The 17274-nt window shown below is 44.2% G+C and overlaps 1 protein-coding gene across 4 annotated transcripts in view; it reads right to left on the bottom strand.

The window, feature by feature from the left end:
- SDK1 (sidekick cell adhesion molecule 1) overlaps positions 1–17274 on the bottom strand; it is a 418908-nt gene that overhangs the window by 44137 nt on the left and 357497 nt on the right. For 3 of the 4 annotated variants that reach the window (XM_040591242.1, XM_040591243.1, XM_040591241.1), the window contains 5 exons: positions 15734–15837; positions 13923–13993; positions 8989–9124; positions 7033–7092; positions 4960–5061 (listed from right to left, as the gene is read on the bottom strand). In XM_040591242.1, the coding sequence (XP_040447176.1) occupies positions 4960–5061; positions 7033–7092; positions 8989–9124; positions 13923–13993; positions 15734–15837 (473 nt within the window). The remainder of the gene's footprint in view (positions 1–4959; positions 5062–7032; positions 7093–8988; positions 9125–13922; positions 13994–15733; positions 15838–17274) is intronic. The other variant, XM_040591244.1, reaches the window with a different exon arrangement.

Below are 17274 nucleotides of genomic sequence, written 5' to 3'. Positions count from 1 at the left end.
TGGCAGGCTGAGGGAAGCTGCCAGCCCTGATGCGCTGAAATGTTGTCGTTCTTCTTGTAGGCTGTTAACAAAGAGGCACAGGGGACTTCTCTGCACAGCATCTTCTCAGCTACATTCGGGGCAGGGAAGGAGCTAAAGTTTCTGTGCTGTAAGAGAAAGGGGGGCCCAAGGTAGCGCTGAGGGACTCCTTTCTCCAGAAAGCGACCTAGGGATGGGGAGGTGACCCCACATGGGGTATTTGGTATGAACACATGGAAAGAGTGAGGCCAGCAGAAAGAGATGAAAACACTCAAGGACAAAGCAGCCTTGTTCTGAGAACCTTCTCTGCCATTAGCACGAGACAGAAAGGGACACTGCCCAAGCATAGGTGACCAGGTAAGAAGGCACAAGTGCTCTTTGCTAGAAACAATTTTGTAAAGGGGAGCCAGGTGCCTGGAGCCGAGTCTTTGCTTCCTTACGAGGCTTCTTTCTCCTTAGCATGGCTTCTTCTCCCTATTTTATCTTCTCCTTCCCAACCCTAAATCACTACTTTTGGTCTTGGAGCTTCCTAGGTGGTTTCTATTTCTTGCCTGTAAAATGCTGGAGATGGCCAGGCAGCTCTGAGCATTCCCCCGATGTTATGGCAGAGCAGAGCTTCTCTCCATGTGTCAGCCACAGCTGGACAAAATAATGTGTGAACTCCAGGAACACCTGTGGAGCTGCAGGCAGGAGGACAGATCAAAATAATTGTAGATAACAGTGAATGAGTTGCTTCGGTGCCTGCTAGCTTTGCACCAGGAGATAGGTTCAGGTTTTTGAAGGTGGTAAGAAAAGAAAGGTAAGAAGTAGTTGTCCCTCTAACCCACTCGTGTTCCTTTCCAAGCTAGTTTTACTTGGAAGAAGGTGAGATGGCCAGGACACCTTTTCTGAAAGAGGATGGTATAACCGAGGCAGCATTTCAATGGAGGACTTTTCTAAGAAGGGGATCTCTGTCTCCAGCTCTTTTCACTCCTTGCCTTTCCCATTGTGGAGACACCTCTCAGAGAGCATTATTAAAAAGAACAACAACCAACCAGCCTCATCAGTCCTTGTGAATTCTGAAGGTCGCCCGTGTCACCATCAGTTACAGTGACACACATCCCTCCCCTTTTCACACAAATGGATTTACAGCCTGTGTAAAAGCTAGTGTCTCTCGGTGCACTTCACCCCTTCTGCTACCTTCTCTCCACACACGCGCTCTCCTCCCGCAGCAGCTGCTGGAAGAAATTATGAATTCCATTATTTTTCATCCAGAACAGCTTTGCAGTGTATGGGAGAAGCACTGGAGGCTGCAGGCTCGTTAGCACAGGATTTCTATTGATGCCTTCCATTTTATTCACCTTCCCAAATCAGGTGAAGCACGCCTGCCCCAAACCTGTGATTTTTGTTTAATTAATATGCTGGTAGTAGAGTCTCCTGAACTCCAGAGCCCACCACACAATCAGCTAGTGACAGCGACCCAGCAGAATAACGCTCTTGATATAGTGGCTGCTCTAACAGAGTCTTAATTTCAGTCGAGCAGAACAGCACCTCTGGTAGCAGCTGCGTTTAGAGCTGGGATGAATATCAGTACCCAGCCTCTCACCGAACATTCGCTGCCTTCCCAATCAAAGCCGGCATCCCTGACAGCTGAACTGTTAAATGAATTAACAAGGCGAGAAGGGGGCTTGCCGATGGGGCTGCGACTCCCTTCCTAATTTCTGCAAGTGGTGGCTTTCAATTTTTCTGTCATTTGTCGGGAGATGCACATGGTTCTCTAATGAGCAGGGCAGAGCTGCAGCCAGCTCTGAAAAGGCAACGTTATGAGGATCTTCTGGTCTGCGGAGGAGAGGGATCCAGGCACTGGAGGCAGGTGGGGGAAGGATGCTGGCTCTGTTCAGACTGAGCAGGCAGCGCATCCTTCCCGGCTGCACTGAGCACAAGGACTCCCAGCCTGCTGCTCTCCTGACACATGGAAGAATTGCTCTCCACGCTGCTGAGCTTTGCAAATGTCCAGGCAGAACTCAAAATGGAGCCCTTGCCAGGGTTTTAATCTTAGGGGTTACTGTAACAAGAAAAAGGTTTTACTCCCCTTGTAGAAAAAAAAAAAAAAAAAAAAAAAAGAAAAAAAGAAAAAGTCCAACCAAGAAACCGCAAACCACTTGCATCTATCTTCCTTTATTCACCAGGAAAGGCAGCACTCAGAGGTCTGTTACTTGTCTCTGCCCTGTTGGCTACCAGCAGGTTGCTCTCCCAAAATTTCCCCTCGCCCATCAGTCAGAGGCAAGTGAGACCGGAGCGCTCGGGCTGCCCCAGAAGGCTCCTGGCTGCGGTACGGCTCAGTGGCACTCAAAGAGCTCAAGAGATACTCTCCATTAGGGTGCTTTTTACTCATTTGATTGGCAAAACTGCCAGAAGGCTGGTTTTGATGGGTTCCCCAACCCCCCCAAGTTTTTCAGGGTGTTCCATTGCCTACTCTTCTTGTAAAAATCCAGATACAATGGCAGGAAAATCTTCAGATCAAACAGGGGAGAGTGCAAGAGGGAAGGAAGGAATTACAGACACTCCTGCATCGCTCGTCTGGCTGTACCAGACGTCAAAGCTGAACCCTCAGTATTATTTCCAGGTGCCCCCCCCCCCCCCCCCCCCCCCCCGTAAGAAACAGCCCCTAGAACTGCACAGAACTGGGTGTTTTGACCGAGCTGGCCTAAGCCCAGCACATTTCCCCCAAGGCATGTGCTGTATATTCCCCTTTTTACAGCCGAGAGGAACGTTCTCGCACCCACCAGAATTACTGCAACCCTTATGGCAGAACGAAGCACCGTTTAATGGTCCCGAGGCGTTAAGTTATCGGGGGCCTTCAAGCTGGGGACCGGTCCCCTTCCGTCATTTTGTGTTCAGTGCTATGCCTGTGATGCCAGCACCTGTAGTTTATCGAGAAGGGTTTCTCTCTTTTTACCATGGATGCCCCACTGCTCAAGCTAAGCAGCCCCCCTTTTTTCCAGCTTGCTGTTTAACTGCCTTTACCATGGGTAAGAACATCAAATAAACAATAACAACAAACCCTTGTATTTCCACAGCACATTTTAACTCAAAGGTGTCACAAATCAATTTAAAACTTAAATTGCAATACCAGCTCCAATCACTTTACTCACAGTATAAATCACAGCCAGTTTTGGAGGTGGAAGAGGCAGTTATCTAACAAAGCATAACAACTTCACACAACAAGACTGAAAATCGGCAGGAAGATCCTACATTCATCATTTCTACAGCATGAACCTGGATTGTCCCTAACCGGAGGTAAATCCAGCATCTCTAAAAAACTATCTCAGTCATGCCACAACTTCAGATATACCAGCCTTGCCTGCGAAAGGAGGTCTGAGCATATCAGTTTCGTCTCAAGTTTGGCTCCTTCCATTGCCCCGTTCCTTGTCTGAGTTACAACAAGGAAGACCTGGACCACGGGATTGAAAGACACAATATAACAGCATTTCCTTGTTTTCCCCAGCTGATTTTCTCTGCTGTGTACACGTGTATAAAAGCATGTGCTGGCTCCATTTGCAGCAGGGAGAACTGTAGCTCTGAAACAAAAATGTATCTTGAAGCCAGATACAGTTGGCTCCACTTGGGCTTTCTTTGCTGCAGTTGCAGAAGTAAGTTGGAGCAGCAGCAAACTAGAAAAAAAAAAAGTAAATATTGCCAGCTGTCTCTCCAGAACCAAGCTGCTCTGATTAATTTATGATGTTTTCAGAGAAAGATAGCGAATGTTACACCATATTTGAAATGAAAAGGTTAAGAAGAGTTTAAAAAATCATGCAGTAGAGTTTAAAAAACCTGTGATTTGCTTACTTTTGAGCAGTAGAATATTTTATGAATAATAATGAAATGAATTAGCGCTGGGTTTGATAGCTTCTACATCCTAGCCTTGTGACAGAAGAACAAAAGTGTAATCAGATTCATTCACGGTAGCAGGCTGAACAACAGGAGGGTGCATGTCGCCTATTCTTCTTCTAAGCTTCAAAAGATGCTGCTGCAAAAATTGATACCATAACTACCAACGATTTCGGCGCCAGCCTCTCTCCAGCTGGGGTCACCATAAACACGGCACCGCCGCCGTGGCTGTGAGGAAGACATCAGCTATTCCAGTCCCACGCTCCTCAGATTGAGTCACCGAGAAGCACAGGCTCAGCGGCAGGTTATCTGGGCGCTGCAAAATCACCTGTTTCACAAAGCATTCAAAGCAGCGTCTAGTTAACTGCCTCATCCTGATCTCCACCTCCGGCCTCCTGATGGAGGGATTTTAAAATGATCAGCAAGTTACATTTCATAAATACAGCCTGGATTCACGCAGGAGATCTGTAGTCAGTAACGGCATGAGTAGTGCCATTGACCCCAGCTTCTGCAGTGGCTGCGTGCGGCTACAGAGGTGCATGTTCCTGAGAGCAGTCGGCACCTGTGCCTCCAAAGCTGGCGTTAAACTAGACACAGTGTCATCTTGACTTCCCGACCATAAGAATATAGCAAGGTGTGGTGCACCGGCAGCATCTCTACACAGAGGGCTATAAAATAAAAGCAGCAGCTTTCCAAGTCTCTCTTGTTTTGTAGTTTTGTATCTTTTCCCTCGTGGCATTTCTGTGCTCCACTTTTCACTTCTTTAACTCGAGTCAATTTTTCCCTCAAGCTAATTTGGTATGAACAGTCATCCTCCTGCAACTCCAGAAATATTTTCTCTTCTTTCTCTCAAACGCCCTTTCTCCCCTTCTTCGTGTAGACCAACTGGCAAGTGACTGGCAGTGCCAGCCTATTCTAGGAGAGGATGCTACAAAAAAACCTGTTAGCCAACATGACTGGGAAATGTTTCAAATCAACCCTTTCCTGGACAAATATTAAAGATTATCTGGAGAATACTAAAGCATGCCAGTACTTTTAAAAAAATAATCTGCTAATTTTCCTTTTACCTACCTGCTTCTCCCACAAACACTTCCACTGGTGTGCTGGTAGGGCTTTCACCAATAACATTATATGCTGTCATTAGTACTTCGTATCTCTTGTATTTCTTCAAATCTGAAAAAATAAAATAGCATACGTTATTATTTATACTTCATTACAGGTATTTTTTTAGACTACATCCCCTCTTTACCACCAGACTTCTCTCTCGAAAACGCAGCACCAGAACAGGACAACAGTGCAATGTCTCCTTCCATCCTTCCTTAGCTCACACATTACGGCAGGATTTGCATAATTATGAAAGATCTTTGTGATGAAATGGCAGGATTTTTCAGTGTTTCCTCACAGCGTTGCTCCAGTAAGAGGAATCTTTCCTGATGGGTAACTAGCTACAGGAACGTCTCTAGGTCATTCTTAATGACAGAGAAAGGCAGTGCTTTGCTTTGAATGTTCAACATACAGGCTTTTTTCCACCTCTACCGGTAAGGAGGAACTTGGCTTCAAGCCTTTGCCTAACCCCTGGGGCTTTCATCTAGGGAGTCACTCAGCAGCTCAAGAATGTCTCGGCTGAAGCAGGGTGCAGAAGATGATCTGCAGTGGAGACCCCTGTGTCCCGCTGGATGTACCGCACGGGTCTCCTTCTCCTTCAGAGCGACCACAGCCTGAACAGCTATCACAGAGGGAAAGGAGGACTTGAAGCCTGGACTCCGTTTGGCCACTAGGCAACCAATTGCTTTGCTGACATATAGAAAATACTCTGACAGATGAGGTAAGGACAGTGAGAGCAGTGTGAAAAAATCTAGAAAACCCAACTGTATGAGGGTAATTAACAGATGCAAATGAGGGTGGAGTAGAATCACATCAACGTCATTAGGGGAGGCAGCGCCTGAGCGGTTTCAGATTTTGCATTTTCAGGATGAAAGAATCAATCCTAACAGAAGTATTTATCATCTACGATATTTAACAGTGAAATTAGAGTAAGAGAGCGCTCAATAATATAAACTGCCTTATCCAAATGAGCATTGAATTGATTAAGACACACATGGCCAGGGGTCCAAATTTCTCCCTTTGCCAATAATTTCTTCTGCTGTCTATGAATCAGATAGCAGCCTTGACTCTGTGGCTGACAGCGTGCCATCGGTTTGGGAAGGTTCAATAAAACGAATCATTCCATTTCACAGAAATATTTAGAAGTGTTGTGCTCCTATATCTGACTCCAAATCCAGCATCATTCCCCAGTCTCAGGTATATTGTAAATGACATCACATCACTATTTTTTTCATGTGATACCCCTAAACTCAGATGGACCGCAAAACATGTAGCAAGCAAATCAGCAATAACGATGCTAAGTTTGTAAACAAACAAACAAACAAAAGTAACATATATAGGATATAGTTGCAGGCGGCTTGTACAGGGAACCCTTAATTGCTGCCACAAAAAGCCACAAGGGAGATTTTAGTGTTAACTGCATGTGTAAGAAAATGGAACGCATGAGTTCATGCATGCAAGTTTCAGTGGGGATAGGGCTGCATTTTTTTTTTTTCAGCCCATCACAATCTGTGACTCAAAAGCCTTGGGCAAAACCTATCTAGTGAACCATCACCACTACAAAGCAACTTGCCTTTTAACTCTGTCGAATGCTATTTTATTCATTTCCAATTGAAAACACCTCTGGAGATGCACATGAACTCATTGGGCCCTCTCTAAGCTGGCCTCCTGCTCCACGGAATGCCCGAGCATCTCAATGCTTGAATCATAGGACTAATGATGTGATACAGCTAAACTCAGATGGACTGCAAAATATGTAGCAAGCGAATCAAAATTCATTTAGCATCAGCAATACTGGCTTTTTTCAGTCAATAATGTTTTACCTTCCCAGCAGCCACATTTATACAACAGCTACCTACTTGCATCGTCAACGTCTCTTGATGTAGGGAAAGCAAAGGCTTAAAGAAAAAGAAACTTGAGAAAGCTGAATCATTAATATGTGTTGATTTCTGCTAGATCCACTGAGGAGAACCATAGGAGTTTGCCCGTAATGTATTTTGAACCATTACAGAATCCCATCTAAAGGCAATGTGCACTTACGTGTTAATTCATACGTCGTTAATGCAGAGCTGCTGTTCACTGTCTTGAAGCTGCTTTGGGCTATTCAGGGTAAGCAAAGCAGAAAGCTTGTTACAGTGCGAGGAAATAGTTATTGCAAATGATGTACAGCAGAGACAGAGGCAAATGATGCAGTGCACACACACACACAGTTTGAGCTTTAGGACTATACCTTGAAGGGCAATAAAATCACATAACTCTCTCGTAACACATCAAAAGCATCTCACTCACACAGGGCTGTTTCATTTCCTCCTCAAACAGAATCTCACAAACATACAACACAGAAATGTCCTGACTTCTAGATTCAATAGAACAAATGAGTGAAAATGAAAGAATTTCTAGGGGGGAAACACTCAACACTGTATTATACATCCTTATTTCTCAACATGCAAAATTCATATCCTGAAGAGCTGCAGGGTAAAGACCTGGAACACCAGCCACGAAGAGCGAACACCTACAATAGGACGGGACCCATTTCTTTAAACGTGGGTGAGATTTCCCACAGTTTCACTTCTAGGATTCAATATTCCTGCTGTGAGCAAATTGTAATAATATGCCAAGTTGTACAAAACCGCAGGTCAGTGAGGAACAGAGGTGTTCTAAGGGTGAATTGTCATATTACGAGGAGAAGGAGGGATATTTTGCTTAAAATACACTTCTCTCCACCCCTTTCTCTTGACTCTCTGGAGAGGTACAGCATGTTTTTTTCTACTCTACAGCTATTAGGAACATAGCTGCAGGGCCAGCCAAGAAGAGGGAAGAAAGGAATCCGGTAGGTTTCACAGGCTCCCTGGCTTGTGAGACTAGACAACATCCAAAGTCATTATTTAATGATAATATACAGAGTCAGTGATTCAGCTTTTGTCTGGAGAAAAACCCTTATGCAGACCTACATCTATGAGTAGAGACTTACATCTCTGCTATGTCCTCGTTAAAACTCTGTACAGCCGGAGAAGTCTCATTCAGCACTAACCATGTGACGGAGGTCAGTTAGGTGCTTATTTCTATTTATATTTAAGGCATCCACTTTTCCCACATCCCCACAAAAATCACTCTTGCTTTTGTAGAAACGACTTTGATGGGTTCAGAGAAACATGGAAGATGGTGTAAGATATTGAAATGGTCTCACTCATCCCTATGCTGCTGCTCTTAGCGTATTATAATATTCTGAATATTCCACTGACATCAAACAGGACAAAAGCTGGTGCCTCTGTGAGCACATCTCATTGCTGGGCCATGTCTGTCAGGCTACCAAGGGCTCACATCTTTGCCTCCCATCATCTTATTCTGCCTATTCTTCCCTCTGATTTCCTTTCTAGCCTTTGTCTAAAAATCCTTTTCAGTTTTCTATTATTCCTCTCCCTCTCCACCTTCTTTCCAGTGAGCCAAAAATCCCAGTGACTAACATGGCAAGCGTGCACCTTAAAATTATTGCTCATTTTTGCTATTTTCTTCCAAAATAGGGACAAACAATTTGGAACTGTAAAAACTGTATTTAAAACTTCTCGGCTGTTTTCCTATACTGCAAGAAGAATAACAAAATAAAAATGATTAAAAAAATAGCATGAAAGAAAAAGGTTCCCAGCTGAGGAAAACAAAGTCTCTCTTTTTTTTTGTCTGACGGCAGAACAAAGTATACTAGGGTAATCGTGAAATGGAGGCAGCAGAAAGCAGGGAATCAGAGGATACGTGGGGGACAGAACATCAATTCAAGTATGCTGGCGTAGATTAGCACGTACCATTACAACTGCTGCTGATGGGGCAGAAGTTAACTAGCATTTTTTAGCTTCTTCACCCCGATTATGTAAAAGCTAAATTATCCCCAGGACTCTCAGACACAACGGTGTGTTATTTCCATGGAGCAAAAGGGCATACGGTGCCCGGTATAATGATGGATTACCATTCTGGGGTATCATAGGGCCCCAAACACAGGCTTACGTGTGAGCTCTGCTCTTAAAGCTGAAGGGTTCTGGATGGTTTTGGATTCTGTTCCAGATCCAGTGTCGTAATCCAGCTCCCGGTAGTAGATCCGGTATCCCAACAGCAAGCCGTTTAGACTCTCAACTTTGGGAGGCTGAAAAACATTCAGGTTAAGAACAGAATTGTTAAGGTGTGCATCGCATCCAACATCCATCACAACGGGCAGCAGCGGACACCAGTCCTGCACGAAGGGACACCGTGCTCCCTGCTGAAAATAGCCATTGGTAATGCACAGGGTCAAAGGCTGTGTCATTTGGAAAACACATTAAAGGCAACTTTAATGATTTTACTCAGCTGTGGCAATTACAAAAGGCTCTTTACTCAAAACCTGACACCTGATGTACTACGCTGAGAGCTAAGCTCCTTTCCTTCTCGGTCCATGGGAACTTGTGTGTGATAATTTACTTAAACGTGTCCTTGAAAATGCATGTTGCTGGCCACCACCAGCGGAACAGTAAACCAGCACTTCACTTCTTCCAAGATGAAAAGAAATAAATAAATTTGTCAAAGACAGAATTCCTTTTGTGGCTATTTTCCTTGGGGACTTCTCATAGGACATTCTTCATTGGCCATTATTTTACTGAAAGACTGATGAGAGAATAACAAAGAACTGGTGTATTTGGGCTTTAATTAGGAAGATGAAAATAGGTCTCATAGCCTCAGAGAGGCATTTAGCGAGGAGTCACGGTGTGATGGACTTTGGTGCGTTGTACAGGTCCAGTCCCACAGGCAATCCCAGCCCCTCCCCAGCAGCATGGAGCAGTGCAGTGTGTATGGCCATTGCACCGGCTCTGATAGGAGGGTTTTTTCTTCTGCAACATGCTGGGAGATGCTCAAAGACATAGCACCTCAGCAAGGATTCTTCAGCAGCCCCTCACATCTTCCTTCGGGTGCTGACACACACTGAAAAGGCCATTTTTGTCTGAATGGCTTGCTTAAATAGAGACAAGCAAAGGGCTTCTTCATGTTTGGGAAAAAAAATACTTTCATGAGTCTAACACAAGCTAAGAACTGCAGAGAAGATGCCCTGAGCCATCTTCTAAAGATTCTTGTGCTGAAATTTAAGGGGCTGAAAATATAAAGGATTTTAATGATGATCTTGCCTTTAATCCAGAAAGATCCCTAGCAGTCTTTGCTAAGGGAACCCTTCTGTCCATTGTGGACAAATTAATTGCTGGTGTGAAATGCTGCCACAATAGAAGGTAATACCACATCTAATTTTAATGAAGAAACTAAGAATACTTTTACAGGAAAGAAGGAAGATATTTGGTAATAACCTAGCATTCCGCTTCCAGAAATGACAAGAATTTTCCATTACTTCAGCACGATGGCAAATGGAAAGAGGGGGCTGTCCCATCTCAGTGCAAAGGACTTTGCTTTGGGTGAGGGCTGAAAGAATTAAGTAGAAAGACTGCAGTTTATGGAAACCAAACAAGAAAATTATGTGAACCAGCATGTAAGAAAGCTCTACAGCTACCAGGAAAAAGAGCAGAAACTGCTCCCGCAAGAAGCTGCCTTCTTTTGCAGCTGTCCTGCCCAGAGCCTGCTGAAAGCAATCCAAATAGCCCCAAGATCCCGCAGTCCTTGCTCTGCATGGCTGGAGAACCTCATTCATCATTGTTTCACGCTCATTATTTTGCTCCATCCTTTGGAGAAGCTCTGACTACCTTTCACTGTTATTTAGCATCCGCACTACAGAATGATCCAGGAACACAGGATTGCGAGGGACCTCAGCAATCAGCAGGACTGGGCCCTCAGGACTGCAGAGAGTCAGCTCCTTACTGTCCCTGTCACAAACAGCAACCTCCACCAGAACACGGGCTGAGTTTTCTGCTTCCCAGTATTCCTGTTGGAAAGCTGTTCCAAGCCTCACTGCTTGGGTGGTTAGAAACATGCATTTAATTTCTAATCTAAACAATTCGTAGCTAGTTTATAACCATTTGTTCCTGTGCTAACTCTGCCTTTTGGGTTCAACTGTTCTTCTCCCTACGGGGTGTTTACTCCCATGATGTATTTTAAAAAGGGCAATCATATTCCCTCGCAGACTCCATTTCACAAGGCAAATAAATCAACCTCTTGTACAACAGCCTTTCCTAGCTGAGCCCCGTGTCCAAGGGATGGAGCAAACAGACCACAGTTTGTCCAGGGCTGCCTGGCAACACCATGGCTCAGGGACCAGCTGAAATGTTCTCCTCTGCAAGGTGGAGATGACAAGCTGTGGTTTACTGGAAGTTACTGGTATATCTATTGTGATCTTTCTTTTTTCTTTCTCTTTTCCAATCTTTTGACTTTTCTCTCTTGTTTTCTGTATTACACTGAAGTTGTTTTAGCTGTGATGGGGCAGAGAAGGGCTCCACAGCACGGCAGCATCCTTCCCTCCCCCTCTCCTGGCAGGGAGGGGTCCCAACGCAAGGCACCAGGACTGCCTTCTCCAGAGACAGGGTGAAAGGAGGCACTTGAGTGTATCACCACGGAGGAGAGAAGGTGCAAGAAAACAGAACCTGTCCAGCAAGGAAATAAACTTCACATAACAAAAAAAATACTGTGAACATTAAATGGATTTGTATTTTAAGTTAATCACTACCTAGAAGGAAGGTGCTCTTGGAAAGATTCAATGTCTTTTTCCTATTTCAAATATTAATACCTTTTTTTTTTTTTAATAATAATAAAAAAAATGAGGTGGAATATCCTACAGAATCTTAAAAAGAAAACACTGCTGAAGCTGAGAAAGAGACTGTTACTCCCTGCTCTGCTATATAACTGCCTAACAGATAATGCTTAATTCCTTATTGTGGTACCAAACGTTTTTCTTTCATGTGATTCTCCATTTTTTCCTTCCTTTAAATTTAGGACAGGAAAGCTCAGAAAATAGATGGCTTGAAAATGGTCTTTCTCCTTGCAATGGAAATGTTGGTTCTTCCCTGAAAAGGGTACTCTGCTAAAAGGTCAGGTCTTCCCCTTCCTAGCTGTCTTTCATGGACAAAACTCTGCTTTTGATGTAATGGATTATTTAGGATTTTGTAGGAAGGCCTGAGGGATCTGCTGAAATAGGTAAAATGATTACGAGTGGCAGCCTGAAATGTACAGAAGTAAGAGAAACATTTTTGTGCTGTTTAAAAATAATTAAAAAAAAAAAAGACTGAAATGTTAAGTTTGAATAATTGTTATCTTTAAGCTGGAAGCAGAACAGAACATGATCCTGATGTCAACTGTAACATCCTTTACATCGGAAATAACCTTGCATTATTGATACAACAGGCCTCAATGGAAATTACTTATTTTCTTCCTACTTTAAATTTAAAAATAATGGACTGATTGGACCAAGCAGCTGAAAGCACAGATAGTGCATCTAGAGTTTGTTTTGTGAATTATTAAAACAGCTCAAAGTTAAAAATTTAGCGTTGCTTGGAAATCTACTCTCCCATTTAGCTTGACTACTGTTTTCAGTTTACATTATTTCTTAGACACTGCTGTGAAACTTCCTCTTAATTGGAGGCTATTGTGGGACTTGAAGATTTTTGTTTATTTGAAAAATATAGTACGGCTGAATTACCAGGACCTATTAATATATATGTAGTAATGACATATAATCGCCCACAACTCCCTTGAGATGGCTCTGGCACAGCAACCCCATTTCATTTTCATGAAATAAAAAGCATCCAATTACCTAAACAACCACCTATTTCACATTAACTACACACCAATAATCAGTCAATTGGGGGAATGTTTATTTCTGTGGTACATCACGCCTCACATCCTCCTTGTCCTCTCTGGGTATACCTTTTTCCCTTCGCTGGGGGCTTTATTTGTACGTGGGGTGGTAGATTTACATCTCCCCATAATTCCTTCGGTAAAACTGTTCAACATGTCTTCTATTTGTCCAACATGCTGTAAGCAATGTTGTTGCTTACTATTATGCTTCGTGAACTTGGGCCAGCAACCCAGCAGTACAGCCAGGCATATTTTTAAAGTGCTGCTGCATAGCAATAAACAGACCCTCATACATATATTTTTTTTTCCAAAAATGCAAGGAGCCCCATCTGTACTGTAAACGCATATGTACATTTTTCACTATAATGCAATCTGTCCAAAGTCATCCTTATTATGTGTGTGGGACATTGTCTCAGGAGCAGGGTGGCAGAGGCTTTCCAGGCTAGGTGACGGATAACGCACAGTACCCCACTGAGTTCCCTCTATTAATGCTCACTCTGCAAAAAGAAGCCTCAGGCACTGGGTCACAAAATGTTCCAGCATCTCCCAGGAGGTCAGTATTGAAAGATAAAGGCAGGCAGAGGCAAGGCTTACATAAAGCGCAGGCTTGGCACAAATACTTTCACATCCAACTCGGAGATATTGCGGAGAGCTCAAACTTCCTTCCTTTTCTCTGAAGAAATCTCAATTTTTAGCCCTCAAAGAGCCAAGAGGGCATGTGGAGTTCCTCAAAGGCACGAGCAGGATCTCGGGCACAGTCTGTGCTTCTGATCATTTCAGCAGCTGAAGGAGGCGCTACGCAACGCAGAGGGAAGTGAGCTGTTCACTGCTCAGCTGTACCGCTGCCGCGCTCCGGTGAGTGTTTGCCGTGGAAAGGTGCATGTCCATCGGCATCGATGAAAGGGCAGTACAAGTAATGATCTTGGCCACTGCTACAGAAACTCCTTCCCCTCCCAAGCTTTCCCTCATGGGGCACAAAGTAAAAGCAATTGCCAGAAATTTCCATCCGTCACCAAAATCCCTGCCTGGATCAGGGAAATAAGGAAGCAGCTGCAGTCTTTCAACTTTACTGCTGCACTTCCAGCTCAGGAAAATGGCCCTTGCCACGCACCATAAATATCAACAAGTCAAAGCAACCAAAAAATTGTTCCAGAACTATCAAGATTTCTCATTGTACCTACCTGCCACTGCACAAGGACAGATGAAGTCGTGTGGGGAGTTACCAACACGGAACTGGGTGGTTCACCTGGAACTAAATACGAAAGGTAGGTAAGCAAAGCTGTTACAGCCACAGGCTGGGGAACGGGCAGCTTTTCTTCACCAGGTTCTCCCTCCTCACTGCTGAAGAAAACCTTCTATCCCAGCTACCGTGTGGTGGGTCTCAAACGCCATGCGGTGGATATGAACATTGCCAGCCACTTCTCGTTCAGCTCTCGCTCTACCTATGGCCTTGGCAACTTGAGCAGGAATAAAAGAAAAAGCTGAGGGCGTAAATCTAGAGGAAGCTGCAGCGTGCCAGCTGCTCCCAAACAACTGGATACACACTTGAGGGGAAGCTGAACCACCTGTGTGTGTGCTTGGAAGCGCGAGCAAACCAATTCCAAAATTGCCATGATACTATTCCCACAGCTGGGGCAAGCCCACCTTGGTTTTAGGAGTCTGTGTGACATAGTCACAGATTATTTTAGTTGGGACACCTGGATCTGCCATGGGTTAAGCCGTGCCTGTGCCCATGGCCTGCAGCACATACACACAGGCTGCAGCAGCTCAAACACGGAGAAGGGAAGGCTTATCAGGAGCTGACAGCCCGCCGCAGTGCAATGCTCTAGTGGCAGCACCAGGTTTGCTCAGCAGAATAAAAGTGCAGTTTGTTATGGAGGTGAGAAGCTCTCACAGTGTTTCCCTGCTGTGAGAGTCCAAGCACAACTCTGGATTCACCATAGCTAAATTCAAAGAGAATTGAAAATAAAATTTTAAATTCTGAAACAGTGAGTCAGTGCTGTCTCATTAGTACCAGTTACAGCCCACACCAATACAGCAGACACTCTTCAGGAAGGTCAGGATGTCTTTAAAAGGCTGCCAGGCACATTATTCAAGTATTACGTGGGTTCTTGTTTAACTTAGGATACTCCTGAACTCTGTCCTCTGATTTCTAATTTCAAGATCACATTCTCTCAACATTCATTTACAAAACTGTTTCCTATTTTTGTACCTCAGTGTCGTACTTAACTAGTCATTCCTTGAGCTGTATGAAATTCTGGCTGATTCCTAGCACCATATATACATACATATATAAATATGCACCCCAGTATTACCCCGTTTCCCAGGCTAAGAGTAAATACCGATGCTTTTTCACACTTTGCAGAGCTCCTTTCTCCATTCAAGACATCAGAGCTACTTCTGCATTCAGACATTGACTTTATACAATCAAGGAATTAGAAGCTGATCTCTAAGGCTAAAAATAAAAGCCTTGTCAATGTCATTCACAGTTTATTAGCCCTGATCTGCAGGATTAAATGTTCATGTTTCTAGGAGCTTCATATTCTTTCTTACTTACACCTCAGCAATTTTGCCATATTGCAGACTGATGTGGATGGTGAGTGAAAACAATTGAAGAAACTTCTTCAAAAGTATGTGTGGTTCTGCATTTATTTTTAATGATCTCTTGTAAATTATTCAATTTCTGCAAAGATAATGGTTAGTGCAAAGTTTGGAAGCCAATCAAATGGAGTTTAATTCCATTTTGAGACTCCTGAAAGAACGATTCATTATCAGAGGGCACAGCAGGACACTTAAGGCTGCCTGTTATTAATTCAGCCACATCTCATTACTACCTGTATCAATCTCCTATGAACAAAACCACATTGACTGTTCAATTTTCGCTCCGCAGTCCCAGTGGAGAACACATTACAGCCAGTCCAGCAAACCCCAGAGCACTGGGGAGCGCCCATCCCACGGCGATGCCCCCCGTGTGCCTCTCCTCGTTGCTTACCGTCCTGCAGAGTTGTGACCGCCTCCGTCTCCGTGCTGAAGTCGCTGTCTCCAATGTCGTTGGTTGCTTTCACTCGCATTTTGTAAGAGGTGAAGGGGTTCAAGCTGTGGAATGTAAAAAAAACCAACACAGCTGAGGGATGAAATCTCCCCACATCATCACAACCTGCCCCAGAATGAGCCTCTGCAGAGACCCTGCCCCTTGGAACTGAAGTCATTGAGTGGTTTGTCTCTTCTCCATGTCGCCTCTTCCTTGCAGCATCCCACAGCTTCCCATGATGCAGGGGTGTTCGCGCCCTTGCTGCCACCAGTGTCTTCTCAGACTTCCACTGGCCTGAGCTCCTGAAAACACGCAGACTCACAGCTGAGTCGGGCTTCAGAAAACACCCAGGACACTGCAGTTCACGGGAGCAGCTTGTGACTGAGGCTTGTTGGGAAGGACAAGATGAGAGCCGTGCATGGCTGGACAAAACCTGGCTTTCAAAGGTGCTTTGCCTGAGATAGCCTCAAACCAGCTCTGTGGGTCAGCTCATCCTCGGGGCATGGATGGGGATGAGAGGCAGGAGGAGGCAGGGAAGGTGCCCAGGGTCAGCCAGAGCCCAGCAGGCACTGGAATTCAGAGCACCAGCCTTTGGACTAATCTTCTAGACCATCCCGTTTGATTAGTGCATTTTATTCTTACTGAATTTCAAATTAATGCTATTACCTGGATGATTTAATAAAGACCCTAACAACAGGTTCCTTGCAGCTCTTTAAGATCTGCAGAGAGTGATTTCCAGCTGACATAACCTTCGCAAAGGTTCTTCTGCCTTGGCTTGGCAGGGGAAGGTGTAGAGGAGGCTGCCTCTCAAGTCGCATACAGAGGCTAGAAATGCAGAGCTGTAAGTTACAGGGGATTTAGCTAATTAATTGGTAGTGTCCAGCCATCAGCTGGCAGTTGTAACACCGACTACAATCCCAAGTAAAGTTACTTGTAAGGAATGATTAAACAGCAAGGGATAATGCGTTCTGAGGGACAGCACTCTAGCATCACGCACATGCTACTCTTCTGGATTTTCACAGGAAAATGCTTTTAGCCAGGGGGAGAAGAAATCTTTTCCACTAGTGCCACCCTATTAGGACACCATTACTTACCTACAGCAACTTGAATAACTTGAATCGTCTTTTCTTGATCTTTTGTTTTCAGTAATGCCAAGTCTAAATGACATAGCTGGTTTCCTTGATTTTACAGGTTTTGACTAGAAAGATACCAGATATAATTTGGGGTGCGTATAACACCTCCAAGGTCAATGAATCAGGTCTATATTTGTCCCTGTAACTGTCAAATCGTCTTTTTTTCTGCACAATTAGATGAAAGGATAGCAATGTATCTGCATCTTCTAGCAGATGATCGGTGCGCTACCATATGCCACAGCTACTGATGTTCTTATAACAGACCTGAAAAATCCATATCTGAATGCTTTCCATACTTGACTCACCAAAAGCTCACAGACTTTTGGAAATAATCTGATTTGTACAAGCTTGTCAACAAGAGGAAATGGA

Source organism: Falco naumanni, chromosome 4 (genome assembly GCF_017639655.2).
Source record: "Falco naumanni isolate bFalNau1 chromosome 4, bFalNau1.pat, whole genome shotgun sequence".
In the NCBI taxonomy this organism is placed as follows: domain Eukaryota; kingdom Metazoa; phylum Chordata; class Aves; order Falconiformes; family Falconidae; genus Falco; species Falco naumanni.
The sequence above is the reverse complement of the archived record's forward strand: the minus strand, read 5'-3'. Positions and strand labels throughout refer to the sequence as shown.